General features: G+C 32.0%; 5 protein-coding genes across 6 annotated transcripts; 3 read left to right on the top strand and 2 right to left on the bottom strand.

The window, feature by feature from the left end:
• The first annotated feature begins 110 nt into the window (after positions 1-110).
• On the top strand, positions 111-6,850 carry LOC110995528 (protein KRI1 homolog). The gene is made up of 12 exons (XM_022262732.2): positions 111-315; positions 578-775; positions 977-1,095; positions 1,529-1,677; positions 1,944-2,088; positions 2,435-2,644; positions 2,807-2,942; positions 3,248-3,327; positions 3,666-3,800; positions 4,324-4,467; positions 4,833-5,002; positions 5,978-6,850. The coding sequence occupies exons 1-12, from the start codon at positions 198-200 to the stop codon at positions 6,786-6,788; spliced, it is 2,415 nt and encodes an 804-aa protein (XP_022118424.2). The 5' UTR covers positions 111-197; the 3' UTR covers positions 6,789-6,850.
• A 3,346-nt stretch (positions 6,851-10,196) lies between these two features.
• LOC110995513 (40S ribosomal protein S9) lies at positions 10,197-12,243 on the top strand. Of its 2 annotated transcripts, none has more exons than XM_022262715.2 (4): positions 10,197-10,330; positions 10,722-10,953; positions 11,130-11,316; positions 12,045-12,243. In XM_022262715.2, exons 2-4 carry the CDS (start codon positions 10,731-10,733, stop codon positions 12,217-12,219), a joined length of 585 nt encoding a protein of 194 aa, XP_022118407.1. In that variant the 5' UTR covers positions 10,197-10,330; positions 10,722-10,730; the 3' UTR covers positions 12,220-12,243. The 2 variants fall into 2 exon arrangements, with proteins under 2 accessions (XP_022118407.1, XP_045486695.1); XM_045630739.1 differs by having other exon boundaries at positions 11,819-12,087.
• A 172-nt stretch (positions 12,244-12,415) lies between these two features.
• On the bottom strand, positions 12,416-14,129 carry LOC110995512 (pyroglutamyl-peptidase 1). The gene is made up of 3 exons (XM_022262714.2): positions 13,573-14,129; positions 13,203-13,438; positions 12,416-12,905 (listed from the first exon to the last, which is right to left on the bottom strand). Exons 1-3 carry the CDS (start codon positions 13,792-13,794, stop codon positions 12,710-12,712), a joined length of 654 nt encoding a protein of 217 aa, XP_022118406.2. The 5' UTR covers positions 13,795-14,129; the 3' UTR covers positions 12,416-12,709.
• A 3,560-nt stretch (positions 14,130-17,689) lies between these two features.
• On the top strand, positions 17,690-20,028 carry LOC111001051 (dnaJ homolog subfamily C member 2). Its single transcript, XM_022270753.2, has 2 exons — positions 17,690-18,821; positions 18,996-20,028. Exons 1-2 carry the CDS (start codon positions 17,952-17,954, stop codon positions 19,974-19,976), a joined length of 1,851 nt encoding a protein of 616 aa, XP_022126445.2. The 5' UTR covers positions 17,690-17,951; the 3' UTR covers positions 19,977-20,028.
• Positions 20,029-20,643: 615 nt separating this feature from the next.
• Positions 20,644-24,078, bottom strand: LOC111001052. The gene has a single exon (XM_022270754.2). It carries the CDS (start codon positions 23,703-23,705, stop codon positions 22,443-22,445), a length of 1,263 nt encoding a protein of 420 aa, XP_022126446.2. The 5' UTR covers positions 23,706-24,078; the 3' UTR covers positions 20,644-22,442.
• Positions 24,079-25,012: the final 934 nt, after the last annotated feature.

Raw genomic sequence — 25,012 nt, 5'->3', positions numbered from 1 at the left:
ATTATTTGAGAACTATCATCTGTCAAATGTCAGCAGTAAAATGTATAGATGTTAGATTTTTATAGCACATGACTGCGTCTGCGGTTTGTGCTAAGTAATAAATGTTTTAAAAAATTAACATAATCTGTGCATTGAAAATAAGCAACACACGTGTGGAACAAATTATTTTAAAATTAATTTTCTGAGCTGGTCTAGGTATGACTAAAAAGAAATTATTTGACGAAGATTCAGAAGAGGATGAGACTGATTTGAAAACAGAGAATAGCTATGCAAAGAATTATGATAGATGGCGGGAGAAGGAAGAACTTCATAAATGTATTTAATATCCCATTTTTTACAGATCTTTTATTTATTTTTATATTTTTCTAATATATAACCTGAATCACACAACACAATAGAAGAAGCCTAATTAAGTTTTTTTTTATTTCATATAAAACAGACTTAACCACTAGTCAGTTATTTTTATATAAAATATCAATATTGGTTAAATCTTTTCAACTATTAATAATTAGTATTAGGGTAAGTATATTAATAAAGTAATAATTACATAGGTACTTGTACTTCTTATAATTTACAGTGGAACAGAAGTATGGTCAGAAACCCAGTTCAGATGTATCTGGGTCTGACAGCGAGGATGAGAGTGATGAGCCTCCAGAAATTTCAGAAGAAATTGAAACACAATTCCTTAAAACCTTGTCCTTATTAAAAACTAAGGATCCTAGAGTATATGATCCCAATTATAAATTCTTCAATGAAAAGGTAGAAAAGGAAAAAGGTAAGTTTTATTTAAAGAAGTTAAGTTTAAGTTAAATTTGTAATGGACTCCTGCAATAAACTTTTAACACTGTTTAATTAAGGATACTGCAACAAAAGGATTTGAAATTTCACTATAATATATAATTTATGTACAGACCAATAAACTGAATTCTTATATTTAATTAAGTTTACTTATTTTAAATGTTAATATTGTTATCAGAAATAACTGAAGATGTGAAGAAAGTGACTTTTGCTGACAGTGACGAAGATGATGATGATAATCCAAATATATTTAATATTGAGAAAAAAGCTGTAATAGAGGATCCTACTAAAACTGAGGTATTTTTTATAATTTAAGCTCTATTAACCACATTACATTCATATTTCTTGTCTGTACCTCAAATCTGAAACATCTTATTTAAACTTGATTGATTAGTATGAGTCACACCCTCAGCTTTAAAGTTATAAAAGATTTGAGAGAGACTCAACCAAAACACATCTTATGTTGAATGGATATGAAGATTTTTTTGTTTTAGGGACAAATTTCGAATGTTTAACTGTACATTACTTTTATTATATGCAATTTCTAAATTTATTCATGAAGTTATGTATTAGCATTTAGAAAATATTCTATCATATTATTTATATATAGATTTAAATTATTATATATTATTTTGAAAAATAGATTTATAAAATCCATTCTTCCACATTTTGGTAATAGTCATTAACAAGTTTTTATTAGGCTTCTATAAAATTTAAATATTAATTATAGGACGAAAAATTGAAAAAATATTTAACTGGTAAAGCTGATCACATTGATGAAGAAATTGAAAAGGATTTGGAACCATTGAAAGCTTTGTGGTCTGATCCAAAACTGAATGATGGTGAAGCTTTTCTTAGAGACTACATCCTAAATAAGAGGTACACTAAATAATTTATAAGACTATGGTTATATGCCTTTCTTACCCATAAGCGATGTGGACCAATTAAGAAAGCAAATATCCTAATGTCCCTTTTTAGGTCATATAGAGGTTGCTTGTTAGCACTTAGTACAAATTAATATTACACAGTATTTATAGATATTTGTATATTTCTTGATGAAGAAATTTTTATATATTGTTTTTTAGACATGGACAACTTTATAAAGTGATGACAAATATATTTAATTGGCTTTTATAAACTTCCAGATATCTAGAAACAGAAGAAGCAGAGGAAACAGATCAGAAAATCCGTGATGATGAAGATCTTGAGGCTGATGAAAAGACAGTTGAGGAGCAAGGCAAGTTCGAGAGAGCATATAACTTTAGATTTGAAGAGCCTGATGATGAATATGTAAGAAAATATTTCATATAATGATATTTATCTTAGTTATATAAATAAGATACATCCACATTTCATGTATTAAGCTTGCCTGAAGTTCTGTACTTATATTTTTTTCTTTTTATTTAGAAAAGTTGCTAAATAATATGAGGTAGTTAATGATACTTAAATAATATATTAATATAATTATTTGTCTTTTGAATAATTCTGGGATAATTAATAAAATATTTTTTGACGCCCGATTTGCACTTACTTCTTAGTCTACGATAGAATTTTAACCTAGTTCTAATTAAAAAAAACACAATTTTAAAAAGAAAGTCACAAGATCTAATTTTGTTTTCAATTTCTATTTTTTCAGCTAAAACGCTATCCCCGAACTATGAACTTCATTCGTCCCAAAGACGATCGTAGATCTCGAAAACGAGCAGAAATAGCGCAAAGGAAAGAAGAGGAAAAGAAAAAGAAGATGGAGGAGATTGGGCGAATGAAAGCTCTTAAATTGAAAGAGATTCAGGAGAAGATTGCCAAGATCAAGGAAGTCACAGGAAATGAAGAACTAGCTTTTGAGGTTTGTTTAATTTATTTTGAAAGTTAAAGGCAAGAAATTTAAAAATATGTATATCCATCCATCAGAAAGATTTATATTTTTGTGTGTATGTATAATAAACCAAAAATGCTTGATAGTGTCCAATGCTATGGAACTGAACTTTATATTGAAATTCATACACAGGAAGCAGATATAGAAGGAGACTTTGATCCAGCTGAGCATGATAGACGGATGAAAGCAATATTTGATGAACAGTTTTACGGAGAAGCTGATGATGAGAAACCAGTGTTTCCAGATCTTGATGAGGAGCTAGAGATTGGTAAGTAAAAACTAGAACATGATTTTAATCAAGCTGTCAAACTATGTATTCATTTCATCATATATGTACTGATGATAAAGATGACATTGTACTATACAGATTGAAATAGAAGGCTCAAGTCTAGTAATCCAAAATTTGGCCACAAAAATATACAAACTACTACAACAGTAGTTTATTTTAGGGACTGTCAAAAATTACATACATTTTAGTTTAGGTAGGTGGCTGTAGGCTTGACAATACTTGAAAAAGTAAAAAAAGTTACTCAACACTTGGCCATATAATACTCATTCTCGTATTTATTTCAGAAAATTGGGAAAAATATAATGTGCAACAAGACAATAAGCACGATGAAGATGAACTTCATTGTGAAGATGAAGATTTCAATGTAAGTTTTAACAATAATAAATTTCATTTATATATATTTTTTTTTATATCAATCATACCATTATATATAAAAACTAAAGTATTCTAGAATATATTTAAAGTAAACAATAAACATGGGCTGAGGACAAAATTACTTGTTGAATAAATAATATTATTTAATTCTCTATAGATCTAATAATATATCTAAAAATAATAATGATAAAAAAATTAAATGTAACGGGCGGCTTTACCGAACTCTTTTAGGCTTTCATATGTATTTTTCTCTTCTTATAAAAGAAATTACATTTTAATTCTAATTAAAAATATTTATTATTATACACCAGTCACGTGGATTTTCAGATGGATGCTGATTACGATCCAAAAGAAGCAAAGAAAAATCTTGTAGAAGAATTGAAAAGAGATCAGAACAAGAAGCGCAGAAATAGGAAACGGAAATCAAAACTGGCCGAAATACTAGCACAGGAAAAGCCAAAGGTATAAAATGTCATAAAATAATTTAACATTCTGAGTTTATCATAAATCAGAAAAGTTTCTATAATTATATCGACGCCTATATCAAATACTAATAGTATTAGTAAAATAATAATATTTACTACACAATATTATCTTGATGTCATGTTACGGCCTTATTTCGGAGGTGGCTGGGGGTTGAAAACACCAATTTCACAATCTTTGCGTAAATGAGTTTAGCCGAGGTTTAATGGTTCTGCTTAATTAACTGTTTTGGGCTTAGGTTTAAAGACTTATTTTTCTCAAAACTGATAAAAATGCCACTTACATGAGAAACAATACTTCAGGTAAACATAACATTGTAGTTGTTCAATATTTACACATAATCACAAATCGTATATGCAACTAACCTAACATACACAATTAAAAACCAATTATAAGAAAATGAAATTAAAAGTAATTTTGTTTGACATATTCTCTTTTCTTTGACATATTCATATATAATAAGTGATATTTTTTATTTTTTTGGGTTGTATAATGTCTTTAGTTCGCACCACAAGTGGAAAAGAGTTATGCGGAATATATGGAAGAATACTATAAAATGGACTGTGAGGATGTAATTGGGGATCTGCCGACAAGATTCAAGTACAGAGAAGTTGTACCAAATGACTTTGGACTCACTATTGAAGAGGTATTTATACTAACAGAGTTATTCGCTAAGTTTCAGATGTCACAAGTTTTCAGTGTAAATTATTTAATATAGCAGTGTATGCAACATTTATGAAAGACATTGTTGTAAAATACACTTAATACTAACTTATTTATACTTGTAGTCAATCAAACGTATTACTTAGACAACCTAACTGCCCAACTGGCAACATTGCCTTACTGACATTATATGTTTTTTAAAAACCTTATTAATACTTTTACATAATTGAACTTTTCATAAAAAATTCAAAATATCCATATGAAATAATCTCTATAAGTAGAATATTATGAGTCATAATTAATATTTTTCCCCATTATATTAATAATGCCTTATTTAATGATTATTAGATACTGCTAGCAGATGACAAAGAATTGACACAGTGGGTGCCACTAAAGAAACTTGTGAAATATCGTCCAGAAAATATTGAGAAGAGTGAAGTAAACACATACAGACAAAAAGCAGCAGATGAAAGACTAAAAAAGAAGATTCTACCTAGTCTGTTTAAGGATCTACCAGAGTAAGTTCAATAGTTTTATTTATATATTTATTTCAGAAATACACATATTATCTTTACAGCCTATGCCAATAAGACAACTTGGAAAACCATTTAATAAAATATAATAATGTACATAAAAATTAGACACATAATATACACAATATTGCTACTGTGAATTCACTCTGCGAACATACAAATATGTTGATAGTATTGAAGACAGCAAATAAATAATGTTGGGTACATTAAAGGATAGTAAGGATAGACGCCATACAGTCTGTTATAGAGGTGTCGTGCAAATTTATTCTGTATGTGCTCCAACATAAGGCAGTATTTAGCTTCATGCGGAGGCCAAGCAGACGAGTTACACTCCAACATACTTCTAACCAGAGCGTTATACAACCTTGAGATGGCTTTTATATTAGTGAACGTTGTTGCCCTTCGAAGCACAATTGATATTATATGTTTTATTAAAATATAGCAGACTCGGCCAAGCGTTGCTGTGGCTAAGGTTTTTGTTATATTACATAGTAGTAAATTAATCAAGGGAAACCGTAGGAGAACTTATGTGAAACGTTGGTACCACGACACGGACCTAAACTAAACTACCTTTAACTCAGCGCCATCTGTTAGAATTGTATCAAATAATAAACAAATGTTAATGTTATCGTAATTTTAGTAAGGATGCCTATTTTTTTTGAAAATGAAATATAGCCTATGTCACTCAGGAATGATGTAGCTTTCCAACAGTGAAAGAATTTTTCAAATCTGCCAAGTAGTTTCGGAGCCTATTCAATTCATACAAACAAACAAAAAATCAAACCTTTCCTCTTTATAATATTAGTATAGATTAGCAACTGTTGCTGCTTAAATGTATAAAAATTTCTATAATCTAATCTTATTAATCCAAGCAAAGCCACTTAGTATTGCAATTATTACATATCTGAAATGGAAAACTGTATCAAAACACATACATATAACAAAAAAAATGTTTTTCAGAGAGCCTGAAATAGTAGTACCTGTAGAAGAAACCATTTTGAAGAAAAAGAAAAAGAAGAAGAAAAATAAAAGTAAATCTGAAGATGCTACTGCTACAAACAATACTATTTTAGAAAATCAAGAAATAAATTCAGAAGCAACTAACATAGTGGAACCTGATAAAAAGTCTAAAAAGAAAAAGAATCGTGATAGTACAAAAGAAAGTAATATTCTTACTAATGAACTGTCAAATATAGGAAATGAAGATAATGTAATTAGTCAAGAAATAAATTCTAACAACCATGTTCAATCTAAAAAGAAAAAGAAGAACACAATAGATAATTTGAAGGATAATTCAAAACATATTGAGATTTCCATAGATGATAAAACGAAAGTTGAGGAAACTAAACATGCAGACAAGAAAAGTAAGAAAAAACATAAAAAAGTTTTCAATAATGAAATCATTAATTTAAGTGTAACAAGCAGTGGAGAAATAAACGAGAATAAAAGCCAACTAAATGATAATCATAATAATGTTAATACAAAGAATAAAATTAAGAAAATGAAAAATAACAATTTCATAGTAGAAGATGTTACGGAAGCATCTAATAAGGCAAGTACTAACGCGAGAACGAAAAATACGCAAAAACGTAAAGCCAATCATGATAATAGCAATATCCCAAGAAAAAAGAATAAGAACAAAAAACAATGGAAGTCTCATGACAAGAATGAAAATACAAATCCTCTAGCAAAGCTATCAGATGAACGTTTGAAGGCTTACGGATTAAATCCCAAAAAGTATAGGAGTTTCTTGAAATATAAAAAGTTTTAAATCTTATTTGTATGATGTTGTTGTTATGGAAACTATTAAAATAAATTTTTATTTTTTGTGTACTTGTAAAATTATTCTTGAATTTTTAAAAATATTTTTACATTGACTCTAATTTTATATTATAAATATTTATTTATGAGATTAGATAAATTGTTGTATGAGAACCTACATAACCAGGTATAAAAATACACAAAAATATAATTCCATCAATATCTTGGGACAACACAGCATAATATATAAATATTATGCCGTGTTGTGTCCATGACTATTATAGCCGTCATTCTACTATTTACCTAATAAAAACATAATAATAGTATTGGTTTTTTTTTCTTTATCAAGAATTCCGAATATTAATAAAAACCATGTTGATAATCACTACCGCGAAAGCAATTAACTTCCTCGTGGTACTTGCGGTATAGGATCAGTGCCTCGGGCTAAACCCTGAATAATTTACATAATTGTCTTTGGCTGTTACATGTTATAACTCTTGTATAAAAATGTAGAAAAACTACTCATAATTTATTTTTATCGACTCCAGATGTCCACGATTTAAAATAAGTCCTTACAAATGAAAATGGAGTTTTTTCGTACTGGCAACTCTGACCTCAAATATATCTTTGGTTAGGAATTCCAAATTCAAATTTTAAACAACTATATACTCTTGCAATTGTTTTTCGAAAACCTTGAATCCTTCTTCACGTTCTAATATTTCATGCGTCACTCCGTTTATAAAATGGAAAACATGAAACATCGTGTTATTTACAAGTTCCACCGTGGTATAAGTACAGCACGGCTCGAGGGATTAATGATGTTTATATCGACGGTAGAACATACGACCGTGACATACAAGAACTCAATACATGGCTGACGCACAAACCGTGCAGGCCAAGAAAGGGAAAAAAAAAAGAACACAATACATGCATGTGCATCAATCACAAGTGTGCACAACATTTAAAGGGATTAGGGAAACAACAGTTAGAAATGAGAAGGGATTATACAATAAAAATAAACGACAATATACTAGATTAAGAAATAAAAATTAGCAATTTAAATCGGCAGCAGCATTTTATGCCTGCAAACATGGAGACTGTCAGAAAATGGATCATCCTCACTGCTCGAACGTAAAAAGGACAGAGTATCTCTTTAAAAAAATGATTCTTTTTTCGTTCTCGCATTTATGGTTAGTGTTATTACTTACGGCATAGATATTTGGAGAAATGGCGGTTAATTCGTTCGATTCTAACAACATGGACAGATGGAGGGTCCCAGACAAGACTTACATATTACAAAATGTTATGGGCAGGAGAATAGAATAATATTATTTAAGATCTTACGATTTTAAACATTTAGTCGATCGTCTTATGAAATCTAGCATTTTAGAGCTTTAATAACTATGGCATTATAATGCGGTATGAAGGATCAATAAATATCTAGTATAACTCCTAAATCCCTTACCTCATAGACCTGAAGTAGTAGTATTCTGTTCATAGTACAGTTAGAGGAGACTGGTAGTTTATTTTATTAAAAGTAAATTGAGAAAATTTTGTGGCTTTTAAAACCATTTTGTTATGATCGCACCACCTCTGTATAATTAAGACATAACATTGCTTTGCAATAAATCCACCTCTCGAATACTATTAATCACTTTAAAATGTTTTATATTAAGTATATAAATAATAATTACCGACTATGTTTGACAAACGAACCTACATATATCATTTACAAATAGAGTAAATGGGCCTGAACCTGGCCTGAGCCTGGCCAAAATGAGAACCTAGTGGAACAGTAGGGTGGAACTGTACGATCGCGATTTTATACCACCTACTGCCAGAAACTGAGTTCTATCTACCACATAATACATATGATGTAAACGTCGTAAGCCATTTAATAACCCCCTCCGATACCAAATTGTTTAAATAAGACGTTATGACCAACTTTGACGAAAGCACTAGAAAAATCTTTCACTGACAAATTTTCTCTCCATTGAATTAACCAAATTTCACATACTTACTCAAAGAGATTAATATCAGTAGATCTTTTGGCACAGAAATTGTGCTAAGTTGTAGGTATCTATAAAAACTTTAGTATGTCATTTGAGTATTGGGCATAAAGAAGCGACTTAAAAATCTTAGAAAATGTGTTTAAAATTAGAAATAAGTCTTTCACCCTTTTTAAATAGGTATCGGTATTTATCTAGCTTTCTTTCACATTGTAGGAAAAAAGCCTAGTTCTAGTGATTTATGAATATAAAGTTCAAAGGTATGGGTGTTCTATATTTTTATAAATCACAACCCATTTTTATCTTTGTTAAATTGATATATTTCTTCACAAACAACGGTAATTAATTTATATTCTTATAGAAAGGCTCATAGGAAAAAATACATGCTCACTCGTCTTATAAGTCTATTCTGAGTGACGTCTGTTTTCTTCTTTTCTTAGTGTCCTGTATTTATATTGCCACATACATCAAAATCGTATAGAAAATACTACACCATATAGTATGTACATTTTAGTGCGTATCTAAGATACGCTACATCGGTAACGTCAAAGAAGGTATAAGTACAACTTTTAAAAACAGTTGGATTGCTGTGTGGACCACATCCTTTACAAATTCATCATTCATTCATCAATCTAACATTGCATAAGGATGTTGCGGCATTTTGAAATTCAGTTCTCAATCGCTACTAAAAAGTGGCCTAAAGAGCACCGCAAATAAATTAGCTATTACGCAAAATTATGTGACGATTTCAGCACCTCGATACTCGATTTTTCTTGTAGTATTGTAGGTGTATTTTCTTTTGTGTTTACGAAATTACAAATAAATATATATATGAAGATATATTTTTTTCAAAATTACTAATATATTCTTTGCATTGATTGCTGATTTATTTATCACGAGTACATTGACAGCCAGCAATTTAAAGTCATACTAATCGGGGTTTCCAAATAATGATTATTTCAACTAATGATTTGAATTCCTTATAACTTGTTGTTGTGAATTGAACAGCTTCTTTGAGTCACTCAATTTCCTCCTTTAGTGAATCGCGCAAAATTGAAGCGCGTGTCATGTCTGTCTATTACGATTGCTACGTGCTCGAAGCTAGCTTCTATTATTAATTGCTCTCTCGTCAAAACCAGTCGCAAGTTATAAATATTAATTAAGTGAGGGCCAGCAGTAATTACATGTTTACTATAATTGATAACTTAACTAAATATGAGAATTAAGTCGGCCCGATATTAGGTGCACGACAATTATCTATATTATACTTAATACTACTTGAAGTTTGCCACGGGTGTCCTGTACTTGATGATGGGCGCAAGATGGTCTTTCGAAACTGGTGAGGTCATCCTAAGGGATTTCTTGGGATAAATCAAATTAGTCTAGCCTAGGGGTATTACGCAGTGTTGCCACTTGCCAGATGGTCTATCTGGCAAGTGGCAACACTGTTTGACAGTTGACACCTTGTTGGCCATTTATGCGACTGCCACTTGTGTTTTGAGTTTATCCTAACCTCTTTTTCGGCGGGCCGTAACCAACGAAGGTACGTTTACAATTGTGCATCAATAAAAATGTGAAATTTATTAAAAATAATTAAGTAGTGTTTAAATAAACAAATAACTAAGGCTTTTTCTGTTTAAATAAGTGCTAATTGCTACATATTGACAAAGATTACGATAGATTACTTGCTATGCCTCCCCCGCCCCATTACTAGCTTACATAGCATGATAATGGCCGGACTTCGCGCTAAGTCTTGAGGCTATATTAGTGCCATTAATACAGATTCCCAAAGAAAGTCCTATCCTTTCAGCCCAAATAACCTCTTTTTAATTCATTTCTTTGCAACGTTTAGTGGCGACAAACAAACACGTTACACAAGATTTAACTGTGACTATTAAATGTATAGAATTGTAATTGATTTGTTTTTAATGTAGCTCGCCATCATGGTGAACAATCGAGTGCCCTCGGTCTTTTCCAAGACATACGTAACCCCACGTCGTCCTTTTGAGAAGGCGCGTCTTGATCAGGAATTGAAGATCATCGGTGAATATGGTCTGAGGAACAAGCGCGAGGTATGGAGAGTAAAGTACACATTGGCTAGGATCCGTAAGGCTGCCCGTGAGCTTCTAACCTTAGAAGAGAAAGATCCCAAGAGATTGTTTGAAGGTAAATAAATGTGTAATTTATTAAAACTACTCGGTGTATAAAACAATTACGTGATGAACGAACATGGCAACCTCTTGTCATAATATGAATTGATGACCCAACATTTACTGACAATCTTACGAAAACATGTTGTAAAAGTTTTATGTTGTCTAAACTAAATAGCTGTATTTTTTTAGGTAACGCGCTTCTTCGTCGTTTAGTGCGTATTGGAGTGCTTGATGAGAAGCAAATGAAGCTTGATTACGTCTTGGGTTTAAAAATTGAAGATTTCTTAGAACGTCGTCTTCAAACGCAAGTTTTCAAAGCTGGACTGGCTAAGTCTATTCATCATGCCAGGATCCTCATTAGGCAGAGACATATACGGTATGTTGCTCAATATAAGTAAATAGATTATTTAACTTAACAGGAGTACCTGTAGAATTTGATCATCTATTACCTATCTCAATGACCTAATGCCGCATATATAAACCATGAAGTATCTCATTTACACACTCGTCCTGCTCACTATGGCTGAATTTAAATGTGGCATTATAGTTGCATAATTAAATTGGACCCCTGTAGCTTGAAGATAGTAATGTTTTATTTTACAGCTCAATAATTTTAAAGAATAGTTATCACTTAACGATTTCATGACTTATGTTAAACACATGCTTGTTGTAAGGTCACTTATTATTATTTTTAATTAATTTGAACTGTAAAAGTTGAAATCTACTGTTTTTTTGCTTCTATTTTTTGTTGTTTTTTGCGTTAAGGTTCTACTGTATTAGGGTTTCTTGTCCCTATGTCTTTTATTTAATTAACATACATTACTTGAATGTCAATATAATTTTTATTTTAATGGCATTGATAAATAAATCAAATGCAGGTGATGCTGAATGATGAAGCCGGTTTGAAAATATTGATTTTTCTTAAAGACCACTTGATTCTCACTTTGTATGATATCAATGTCTTGAAATACGCTCATTTTGAGCCATGATGAGGAAAGGTAATGTATACTTTTTAAAATTAACTATAAATGTGTAGTTGATGACCTAGGTTTAAGCATTGTATACAAATTAATTGTTCATTAACATCACTTTAAAATTTTATAGTGTTCGCAAGCAAGTTGTAAACATCCCATCATTCATTGTCCGTCTGGACTCTGGAAAACACATTGACTTCTCCCTTAAGTCACCATTTGGAGGTGGTAGACCTGGACGTGTCAAGAGGAAGAACCTCCGCAAGGGACAAGGTGGTGGTGCTGCTAATGATGAGGAGGAAGATTAAACAAATAAATAACTATTGTTATTATTTTCTTGTTTAATTTAAATATGCTAAAACTGGTCTTTTAAAAGCATAAAATATCTACTTGATCTTGAGGAAAACTTGTACAGTTCAGCATTTACACTGCATTAAAGTATATATGTATACTAATAATACTTTTTCAGTTCAATTGGAGTATTTCTGATAAATAAAAAATTCATTTCATGACAATATTTAATGAAGTATTAGCATAGCTACCTAACAAACATTATATTTTCAAATTCTTTCAACAATAGTTGGAATGTCAATGGTTAAGAAAAATAGCAAAATTTCTAATGGCTATTTAATAATTTACAGTTGCATCAAGAACATATTAGTTGCATATTGTTTCGAGTATAGACTCACAAGGGTTATATGAACCTATAACTATATTTTTTAATTAAAATTATATTAGGATTCTTTTGAATATGCTTAATATTTAATACTGCTAGTAACTTAGTTTAATAAGAAAATATTATATACTTTCATTAACCTCCTCTTTGTCTTTGGCCAATGGTATATGGAGCTGTTGTAAACATAGGTCTAAAATATGTTCAAGAGCATGTGCAGTTTGTTCAGAACTATAAATGGATAATTCTGGAACATGTACAAACAATGTGCGAGTATTGTCAATGCTAAGAGATGTGTAATAAATGTACTCGCAAAGATATCTGAAAATTAGAAGTAGATAATTTTATTATAAACATTTGCTCTTCTATCTGCAATCAATGGCAGCTGTTAATAAATTATAACTTCAAATATTCATTATTTTTCAGTATTATCATTAATAATATGCAGGAATTAATATCAACAATTGAAATAGCAGAATATCTTATCTTATATACCAATATTACAAGACAAGTTATAAAAAGCTTTAGTAGATAGTCTTATCATTACAAAACATTCTACATTATTAAGCATTAAAGTAGTTTATATCAGGTTATTGTTTGAGAAAACAATATGCTTACCTCCCAGCATCTAATGATACTACAGCTTTAGACCCATCTACAGAGTTTTCATTAAAGTCCGAGCATAGTTTCTCAACATTAAGTTTAGTCTGAATTCTTATAGCCCCATCTGCACTGCATGTATTATTTGGTGGACATTTATCAAAGTAGTCTAGTCTTTGGTAGCCCTTACGGTGAGCTTGTTTCTCTAATGTTATGTCTTTAGCTATTTTCGATACACCAACATGGATTGTGAGCTAAATAATTAAGTAAGCATAAGAAACAGAAGGTCTTAAATGTGTAAAAAATAGTTATATAAAAAGTTAAAAACGAAACCATTTTAACATTTATTTACAAAAAAATCTACTTTAGTAAATTTAAATAATAATACCTTAGGTTCATGTGTCTCCCATAAAGCTGGGACAAACTCATCCACATTTTCATATGTCACAGGAAGTTCAAGTTGAACTAGTTCGATTTTATGCTTCTTTTCGATTTCATCCTTCTTTAAAAGTTTGACTGCTTCCCAACTTGCATTTATGGGATGGTTTATAAATGGCCCAAATCCAGTCACAAGTACGATTGGTTTAAATAAATCATCAAAGTCGTTCATTTTGTCAAACGGTTACAGTGTATCATTCAAATACGGTTATTACCACTAAGTGTTTATCGCATGTTGTGTTCATGTTTTACAATTGTTTTGATAAAGTCACAAGTGGTTTAGAGTGACAAGAATCAGCTGATTTATCATAATTATTGTGTAATGTTGGTACACTGCTACTGCTATGCAGATTTTAATCAGCGATTCCATCTTGGAGGATTTCCTCCCAAAAAAGGGGTAATTTTTCAGAAACCTTTTTTAAACGAACTCCTTATGTGTACAATTTATAATAATCCTCGTAGTCTGATGTAAACTTCTTGCTTGAAACTATCATGAAGATCTTCTTACATCTGCGTAAGAACTGCCCCGCATTTGAAAGGACTTGCCAGCTCTGTAACAAGAAGGGTCATTTTGCCACAGTTTGCAGAGGCTCTTCTAAACCTACAAACTCTGTGGTAGTAGGTAGTGATCTTTCCGCTTGTATCACAGCAGCGTCACCTTTTTCATTACGTAAAGCTACTGTAACCGCTTATATTCGAGGAATAAGAGCAGAAGACACAGGCAGCTCCATTAGTTTTATTAATGACAGCTTTGCGAGACTATGCGAGTTAAAAAGAAAACCCTGCAGTCAGACTATTTCTGTGGCCTCTCTAAATTTTACTTCACAAGATGAAGGGCAAACTTTACAAACCCTGAATATCGGAAATCATTATTAAGATGTAAATTTTCTTATCGTGAAAAATCTTTGTGCTGACATAATTATCGGTCATGATGTCCTCGAAGAACATTCATCGCTAGAATTCTCTTTCGGTGGGCCAAAACATCCACTACAAGTTGGTAACGTAGCTGAAGCATCAGCACCAGCTGTACCGCTTTTTGCAAATGTATCGCCTAACTGCAAACTTATTGCTATTAAGTCTCGTAGGCATAGCAAAGAGGATAATGAATTTATTCAAGAGGAGATCAGAAAACTTATAGAAGAGGGCGTGATTGAAGAAAGTAAATTACCGTGGAGGGCCCAAGTACTAATAACAAAAAGCGAAACTCATAAAAGACGCCTTGTGATTGATTACTCCCAGACAATTAATCGTTACACAGAACTCGACGCGTATCCTTTACCAAACATTGAAGACTTAGTTTCGAAAGTGGCAAAGAATATATTTTTCAGCCTAATAGACCTGAAAAGCGCGTACCATCAAGTACCTATACTACCCGAAGAAAGGAAATTTACCGCTTTTGAAGCGCTGGGAAATTTGTACCAATTTAGGCGTATTCCTTTTGGAGTAACAAATGGTGTTTCGAGCTTCCAACGAACAATCGATTGGATTATAAGAAAAGAAAAGCTTCAAAACAACTTTACTTTACAACTTCTCAAGAACTTTAAATTCAAGCGAACAAAACCATTCCGCCATTGGAAAAGAAGCGTATGCAATTGAGGAATCATTGAAGAAATGGAGACATTTCCTTATTGGTAGACACTTTAAGTTGGTAACTGACCAAGGTTCGGTTTCTTTTATGTTTAATATGAAGCATTAAGTAAAATAAAGAATGAAAAGATTCAAAGAAGGCGACTGGAAAACAGTGATTAAACACCTTAACAACTTGTTTATGATATTTGGCATGCCTTCTTACGTTCACTCAGATCGCGGAACAGCATTTCTTTCTGCCAAAGTACAGGAATTTTTACATGTCCGAGGTATTGCCACGAGTAGAACTACAGCTTATAACCCTCAAGGTAACGGTCAAGTAGAAAAATTTAATTCTACTCTTTGGAGAACGATTCTTTTAACACTGAAAACGAAGAATCTTTCGGTAGAAAATTGGGAACAAGTATTACCACAAGCCTTACATTCAATTCGATCATTACTTTGTACATATCCCATATACCATAAATTGCACTCCACATAAAAGAATGTTTAGACACCCACGAAGATCTACTAACAGCATTTCTGTTCCATCGTGGCTTACAAATTCTGGACAAGTCTTGATGAAGAAATTTAATCGTACAAATAAATATCAGCCATTAGTAGAAGAGGTTGAATTGATACATAGCAATCCTGATTTTTCATACATTCGATTTCCAGATGGCCGAGAAACAACAGCACCACTGGGCTCAGAAGGGGTAGATCTGCGAATAGATAATGAACACACTACTGATTATCATAGCAGAACCACTTCCTGAAACAGACGACCAAAACTTGGAGACGGAACCTCTTCCTGAAACAGGAGAACAAAACTTGGAGATTCCTTCATCTTATGAGACAGTACTTGATAATAGCAGAGAGCTAGAGATCGAATTACCTTCATCGCCACCGCTGGAACCAACACTTCGTAGATCTGGCCGCGTCCGTAAAACACCAGAATTTCTAAAAGATTATATTTTAAAATAGATTTTGAGTACCACGACGAGAACGCTACTACGGCAGTTATAATTGCGGGAGAATGATGTAAACTTCTTGCTTGAAACTATCAACCATAAAATGATAATATTGTTAATATGTTTTGCTAGTGACTTTGTCAATGTATCTAATGTAGCCAAAGCAAATTTTACTGTTAATTTTAGCTTATTAAAACCTTATATTCATCAAAGGTTTTGTCTTATTTCAAAGTCAATCAATAAACTAAACGTAAATAACTTTAATTGTGGCTAAAACTATTACCCCACGCTCTAATTATTACATTCAATTAAATACAAGAAAATGAGAAAAAGCAAAAATAAATGTATTACAAGAACAGTTAAGAAAAACTAAATTCAAATAATAACATAAATATAATCATTAATACATATTGTTTGGTCATTATTTATTTTGTTAACATACTATTTTCCATAATGTAAATGAAACTAAAATTATAATTTTTTTGTTTATTAACATATATCATTTAATGCAAATTGTTGTATTACTTGTATTTTGTACATGTAAAGCCGGGTCCACATTTGTATCATTTCGGTGTATCGTATCTCCGTTGCGTGGCTTCGGCGCGTATCATGATCGCTAGTTTGGACGCAAAATGATACTCGTTAATGATACACGCCGTGTCTGATACGGCCCGATCCGCACTAACCGCGTATCTTGATACACCTCGTATCCGATACGCGTATCACGATCGGTGGTGTGGACGTATTTTGATACTGTATCGCGATACGATACTTGATACACGGCGCACCATACATTGTCGGTTTTTTTGCGATCATCAAAGGGAATACATGTCGTATCGAACAAGTTTGAATGTGAATGCAATTTCATAAACATTGTTGAACGAAGTATAGTAGTTGTTAGTCGCAGTGAAAAAGGAACAAGATGAGCTGGAAAACGAAAGTTTTATAAAACTTATCAAGTTGTGAAATACTATTAATGATAATAGGGGCAAGTCACCGCCAAATTGTGAGCAATTGCTGACATGGTTGAACCTTTTGAGAAGGAAGAGATGAATGAACCGTACGAGAAGGGAAAGGTACACTGAAAGACACGCGTATCAGGAAATGATACATCGGAAGAAAAGTGAGCGTATATTTGTAAAGCAAAAGCCGATACACTGACATGATACAGCTTATGCTAAGTATGACCGTGTTTTTTACAAGATACGCCTTAAATATACGACATGGACAAAATGAGCGTCCATATTTATGATACAAATAGTAGATACGATACGACTGATCGTGATACGTCAACATGATACAAATGTGGACCCGGCTTTAAGTAATCTATCTGCACTCTACAGTCTACAGTCTGAGCTTCATAGTTCATACTAGGTTATCAGTGTGAATTCACTGTCATTAACCCTGTGTATATCTGTGTTGAATGTGTGTGGTATACTGTTCATTAGTCTGAACACTGAAACTGTCAAAAATTGCTTTCTTTTTATTTGGCATTTGACACTGGCAGTTGTTTCATTGGCAAGTGGCAACTGGCAGTTAGCTTTTGCGGTTTGTCATGTGGAGTGAGGATATTGGAAACTGAATTGTGGAATTTAAACATTATTAAAAGCTTTAATTTAAATTTTTCTGCATGTTTTAGAACTTTTGGTAAATAGTACTATTACTGTGTCTAGCAATTTAGTATTAAATTTATAACTTATCAACTTTTTAACTCGCAGTTTTTCTGATTTGGTTTGCATAGTGAGGTTATGTTAAACAGTATAACATATTTCTTTTGTATAATAAATATAAAATGACTGAAGGCGAGACTTTCAACAATTGTCGAAAAGTGGCGATACCGTGGCCATTTTCAAAAGGAAAAGTAGAATGTGCTGGTGCCGCATTTTTACGTTATTACAATATCAAATGCCACGGTGAAGATACATTTTTAGAAGCATCGACATCTAACGATAAAACTGAAGAGGTGGTATTTGAAGACAACGTAGAATATTTGCGTAGTTTAGACCCTAAAGAATGGAAAAAACAAGACCATTATGCTGTTCTCGGTATGAAAGACCTCCGTTTTAAAGCGTCTGACGATGACATTAAGAGAGCATATCGTCAAAAGGTTTTAAAACACCACCCTGACAAACGTAAGGCTCAAGGAGAGGAAGTAAGAAGCGACGATGATTACTTTACTTGCATAACAAAAGCGTATGAAATTCTTGGCACCCCTAAAAATAGAAGATCATTTGACTCAGTTGATCCAACATTTGACGATACTGTTCCCACTGCTTCTGATGTTAAGAGGGATGGCTTTTTTAAAACATTTGCTACGTATTTTGAAATGAATGCAAGATGGTCAGAAAAAAAGAATGTACCATTACTAGGGGATGAAAACAGTTCACGGGAATTTGTGGAAAGGTTTTATGCCTTCTGGTATGAATTTGATTCTTGGCGTGAGTTTTCTTATATGGATGAAGAGGAAAAGGAAAAAGGTAGTGACAGAGAGGAAAGGAGGTGGATAGAAAAGCAGAATAAAGTAGCTCGCGCAAAACTAAAAAAAGAAGAAATGGCTAGAATTAGAAGTCTAGTGGATCTAGCCTATGCCAATGATCCTAGGATACAGAAATTTAAACAAGAAGATAAAGACAAAAAATTAGCAGCTAAGAGAGCTAGACAGGTAATTATAATATTGATATTATAAATGCTGTACTGACTTACCCACTCTTTATGAGAGTTTATGTATATCCTGTATGAATATTTAAATATTCAATATTTTATGATACTTATTTTATTATTTATATACACATATATATGTATACATACACTTTAATGAAACCAATTCTTTGTTCAGGATGCTGTTCAAGCAAAGAAGGCAGAAGAAGAAAGGCTTCTCAAGGAAGCCCAGCTTGCTAAACAAAAGGCTGAAGAAGCTGAGAGAGCCAAGATTGAAGCAGCAAGGGCAGAGAGAGAAATGCAGAAGAAAAATCTAAGGAAAGAAAAAAAGTCTCTGCGAGACCTATGTAAAACAAATAATTACTATGCTCAAAATGATGAGGAAACTGTATCCCATATGGCTGCTGTAGAAAAGATTTGTGAACTCATGAAATTAATGGAATTGCAGGACTTTATTAGGGAATTAGAAACAAATGGTAGAAGTAGCTTTCTTAAGACAATGAAGGACACTGAAGATAAACTTGAAGCTGAACGCCATGCACTTTTTGAAAACAAAAAGGTTGAAGAACATAGAACAAAGAAAAGTACAGCACTAAAAGCCCCTGTGGAGTGGTCTGTAGAAATGACACAGTTATTAATAAAGGCTGTAAATTTATTTCCAGCAGGGACAAATCAAAGATGGGAAGTGGTTGCAAACTTTTTAAATCAACACGGCACATTTACTGATGAAAGACGTTTTAATGCTAAAGAAGTTCTTAATAAAGCTAAAGATCTACAAAGTTCTGATTTTTCCAAAAGTAGTCTCAAAAAAGCAGCAAATGAAGAGGCATTTGATCAATTTGAAAAAGATAAAAAGAAAGTAACAAGTACTGTAGATGATAACAGTATATCCAAGAATGATACTTCTAAAGTTGTTAATGGAATCTCACCAAAAGTCAATGGTGATGTAAAACCTCCAAAAGAAGAAAAGTCATGGACAAAGACTGAACAGGAATTATTGGAACAAGCAATCAAGACCTTTCCGGCCAGCACTGGAGACAGATGGGATAAAATAGCTGATTGCATACCAAATAGGAGTAAAAAAGATTGTATGAAGAGATACAAAGAATTAGTAGAACTTGTAAAAGCAAAAAAACAGGCTGCCAATTTGGCAAAATAACATTAAATAATGTTTAGATCCTAAACAAATTAATAAATTGACTTTATTTCAATGGCCTTCTCTTATTGAGAGTAAATATTGTACCTTTGTTGCATACAAAACCATAGATAAGGAAATGATTGAAAGTGATAGGAAATTATTTTGAAATATTTATTGGATTGTATACAAAAAAAGGCTTAAGTTTTAAAAAGAATCTATCAAGTAAAACTTAATAATATTAATAACATCACTTACTTTCTAATATGTACCTTTGGGTAGTTAGCATAAAATAATTTATATATCCATGATTTTTCTATTTTTAACAAGTTCAGACTATTCTTGGTAGAGAATTATAGTATGTTACTTTCACTTATTTAGTATAATACTAACTCTTCAGTTACCTTTAGCTTAAATGTTGACTGCAGAATTGGTGGTAGCTTGAGGCATCTATGGTAAAGAAATATTTCTTATCATGTGCAAGAACTAGTAGAAGCCAAATGTTCTAATGGATTATAGAAAACATTGTTACACATCCATGTTCCTATTTCAAGCAAAAGCATGATAAAGAAAGCATACATACATAATACATATAATCATTGCTCAGTCCTAGGTCTAAAGCTGCTATCACATTCTTACATCATTTGTTTGTAATTATTAATTATTTGCAGTGGATAATAAAATTATAGTCTATTGGTAATTTAATGTGTTTTATTAATTAAAAGCATATTCATATAAAGGTATAAACAACACACACTATGAAAGGCATCATTTAGATTAAGGTCATCAAAAGTCCTCATTTATTAGTACCAACTAATTTTGATTTTAGAGTAATTTGATGTATGAGTAAGGATACCTACCATTAATGGTATTGATGCAGATTTCAAAATTAGTCTTTCAAACAACTATTCTGTAACATCGCATTACAAAAAAAAAGATTATTTCACAAATAAATTATTAGAGTAACTAGCAGCCCTGGCAAGGTTTTTATTTCCCAAACAAATTTTCCAGATTCAAAGCATTTTACTTGTTTTGTTAATTGATCAAATTATAGGATAATTAATTTACTTTTATCATATAAAGTATTCATTTTTGCATAGTTCTACTGCTAGTTGGAAATAGGCACGGAACAGAGTTGACTTAACCTGGGCAAACAAAATATACGTGTTGGGTGCTTAAATGTTAGTTACAAATATCTTTAATAATTATTCTATATTGTCTTCTGTTTACACCAGTACCACATAATTACATGAAAATACACACAGGTGAATTATGATGGGTTACATTTCACAATTATGTCTAACTAAACAAATTTAGTTTTCTTTTAAAATTTGTTTCTGAGGAGACCTATACATTTATATAATAATGACAAAATATTTACTTGTTTTCATATTTAAGAATACCATGGGCTGTTTAAACTTAATTCAACTTAACAATAAAATTTGAGAATTAAAATTACACCATTTGTTTTAAATACTGTATTTAAAACACATAATACATAAGTGTTTGGTTCTGTTTCGTAAGGCACATTTAAGGCCATAAATTGCCATTTAAAGCTTATTATATTTCTTAAAAAAATACTTTATAAACTTACAGTTAGATAAATTCGAGAGAGCTTAAATGGATACAAAAATTAAATTATAAAAATTAAAGCACCTTTCTCAGGTAAAAATAAAACAATACTTAACTTATTAGTTAACTTAACTTTTCATTGTTAAAATAAAACTTTATATTATTTCAGATTTCAAAAGAGATTGGACAAAAATATTGAGTAATTGAATATAGCAATCAGTCTTTTACATATACTAATTAAAAGATTCACACATTAATTTGAATATCTAAATGAAGTTATATTTAAATAGATTATATTATAATTGAGCACTTATAGCAGTGTATATAATTATTTTAACTTATGGTACTTAAAGACTTACTACTTAAAAATTATGTTCAATCAAAAATAGACTGTGGAACATTATAAGTATAAGATTTTGTTAGAAATAAATCACACATTTGGAATGTACATTAAATTGAGTGAAAAGGTCCATTATGTCTTTTCCATAACCTTTACTTACTATTATAGATTAGAGTGTTACCTTTACCCTAAATACCTTTTTTACCTGTCTCTAAATTAAAAAAAATATATATATATGTGTTATAAACACTATGCTAAGGCACATTCTTGAAGGCTTATAATGGCTCATTGGTTTGCAGGTACTTACACAATAGAACAACTGAATTTACATGCCAGACTTGGTTATAATATGTCTGAATGTAATCAACAGCATATTATATAAATAAATTGTTTCTATATCAGAGTTTTTTTAAAGCAATATCTTTATAAAAATAATAATCAAAGGAAAGTTACAACTTATAACCAAACCAGGAAAATCTTTGCTTCTATAAATATCCAATACAAAATCAACAATTCAATGAGATTAAATGAAAATGGTCTGCAAAATTACATATTATGATAGAAATGCACAAAAAGAATTATTGAATTTTACAACCACGACGTTTCTTGTGTAAATCAGCTTGCTTGCTCTTCTTCTTTGCAAGACCTTCTGCAGTAATATCAGATATGACTGACAGCCTTTTAGTTGGGTCACCTTTATCATAAGCTAGTCGAGGTGGTTGTATATTATCAGAAGAAAATGAAGAACTGTTTAAGTTGTTATTTTCACTTACACTGTGCACTATAGATGTATTTACATCATAAGATTCAATATTATCAGTTGGATAGTGAGAAGCTGGGCGTATACTTACTGGGTCAGGAAATCTTGGCTTCTTACTTGTGGATGGTGGAGGTGGTGGGTGCCTATGATGAAGTGGTGTATTTGAATTAGTTTTAGCCTCAAATGATCTTGAATGAGATTGTGATACATTAATATTTGAGCTAGTCCCGGCTTCTTGTGCATAGTATTGTTTAGACAACTCATGAGTTTGTAGTGCACTGGCTTTTGACTGTATACACTCTTTTTCAAATGGCTCAACATAGTTCAGGTCAGAATCAACAGATTTACAAAGTCTTAAGCCATTTTGACGAATCATGTCTCTTGGATTACAGTAAGCATCACACAGTGTAGTTTCTGAGGGTTCAGGAAGAACATCTTGAGCTAGTCTTTGCTGCTTTTTCAACAAAGCTTTTTGTCTAGCTTTTTCTTTTGCCCTTTGTAATTTTTTGTATTCCCTTTCTTGCAGCAAACGAGCTAGTTCACCATCTTGAGCCTCCACTGCACATCTCATATCAGCAAGGAGGGCTTCTTGACCATCCACTTCATGGCTCAATTGTCTGGCAAGTCGGGCATCATATTCCTCTTGCTCAATACGTCTTCGCATTTCTTCAAGTTCTGAGGGAGGCAGACCAAGCTCATCAAGGTTGATATCTGAAATAGTTGGAGGAATTTTTGAAGAACTTGGTTGAGTTATTCCTATAGTTTGACGTTCACGCCTTTGTTTTCGAATATTAATCTCCGCCATCTCACGCGCGATCTCAGCATCTATTTCGGCTTGTCTGCGACGTGATAATTCGCGCATTTTCACCTCATGTTCAATATCTTGTTGTTCACTGAGTGCTACAGGAAAGTCTTCTCGTATTTGCTGATTACGATACCTGTTCTCACAAAGATGCGATGAGATCTCACGATCTTGAAGACGATGTGCCAATGCACCATCAGCACGCACCAACCACTGCTCACGGAGGTCAGTTACATGCCCTACCTTAGGCATCGTATCACGAGTTTGAAATCCAGACATAGAGTTTAAAGTTCACCGTATAATAACAAAAAATAGATTTAATAAATTTTAATTAATATAATATTTTCTTTCAACTCATAGTATGTATTCCAAATTGATGACGATTCAATTTATTATACACCTTTCACAAGTAACTTTCTTCCCCGTCCATGAGAAAAAGTTATTTCGTATAATGTTTCACAGTAGGTACAATGTGAACAATAGGATTGATAATCTACATAATTAATTATTACGAACTAGTACCTTGCTTGCGGTATGAATCTAGCGTGCAAGTAACAACTAACAAATAACAACTTCCCCTCTCGCTCTCCTCCACAACAAACTTAGGAATTTAATTTTTTGTTACAAAATGACATGAATGGACATGACAGGTGAATTCCTTCTAGGGCTGTTCAACTTGTCATAGAAAATAAGGTATCTATGGAAGGAAAAAAGTTCGATAATCGATTATTATTCGATGCCGATTCATGTCGTTAAACAGCAACACTCGTAGATTAAAGAGCTTATTACACCACGCGATTTTCAGACAGTCTTACTAAGATTTAGCCTAATGTAATAATAGTTAGCCAGTTAGCCTCTCTAATTAGACCGACCGAATGGGTTCGGCGGTGCTTACTTGCTTACTTGCTGAATATCATGTAGTGTAATAAGACTTAGCATGCTAAACCATTCAGTCAGCGCGCGGCAGTCGAAGAGCAAAGACGTTCGTACATGTTTGTTTTCTGTGGCCGCGTGCACCATGGCGTGTTTGCAAGAAAAAAAAGTACTTTGGAATGTTTTTTTATTTTTTATAGATAAAGTTAGCCAACGCTCGACACACTGATACATTAGTAAAAACAAACATGAATCTTAAATTTAGAAAGAAGGTTCGGACAATCAATCTTATTATAGAATATCTTAGCTGCAAACGATGTGTCAATAAATTTAAAGAAATTTTCTGCGATTCTCTAATGACAACATACTAAAGTGTGCCAGCCTGGTTCTGTTCTTGATTTGTACCGAGACATGCCATTTTTATTGCCATATAGAATGTATGGAGTATCTATTAAATTACATATAATAATATAAATTACTAATATAACATTATATTAGTCATTCAAACTCGGCAACTCCTACTCTAAGGTAGTTTCTTAAGTCACATGGCGACATCCGTCACCGACTACGTACGCTTTGCAAATGAGTAAAAATGAGTTAGCGTGCGGTATTCAGTACAGTGTAATAGCGAGCTTGCTAATTAGATTTTAAGACAGTCTTACTAAGACAGTCTGAATATCGCATAGTGTAATAAGCACTTAAATCGATTTATA

This window comes from Pieris rapae, chromosome 13 (assembly GCF_905147795.1).
Source record: "Pieris rapae chromosome 13, ilPieRapa1.1, whole genome shotgun sequence".
Taxonomy (NCBI): domain Eukaryota; kingdom Metazoa; phylum Arthropoda; class Insecta; order Lepidoptera; family Pieridae; genus Pieris; species Pieris rapae.
This window is presented reverse-complemented; position numbering and strand designations above follow the sequence as displayed.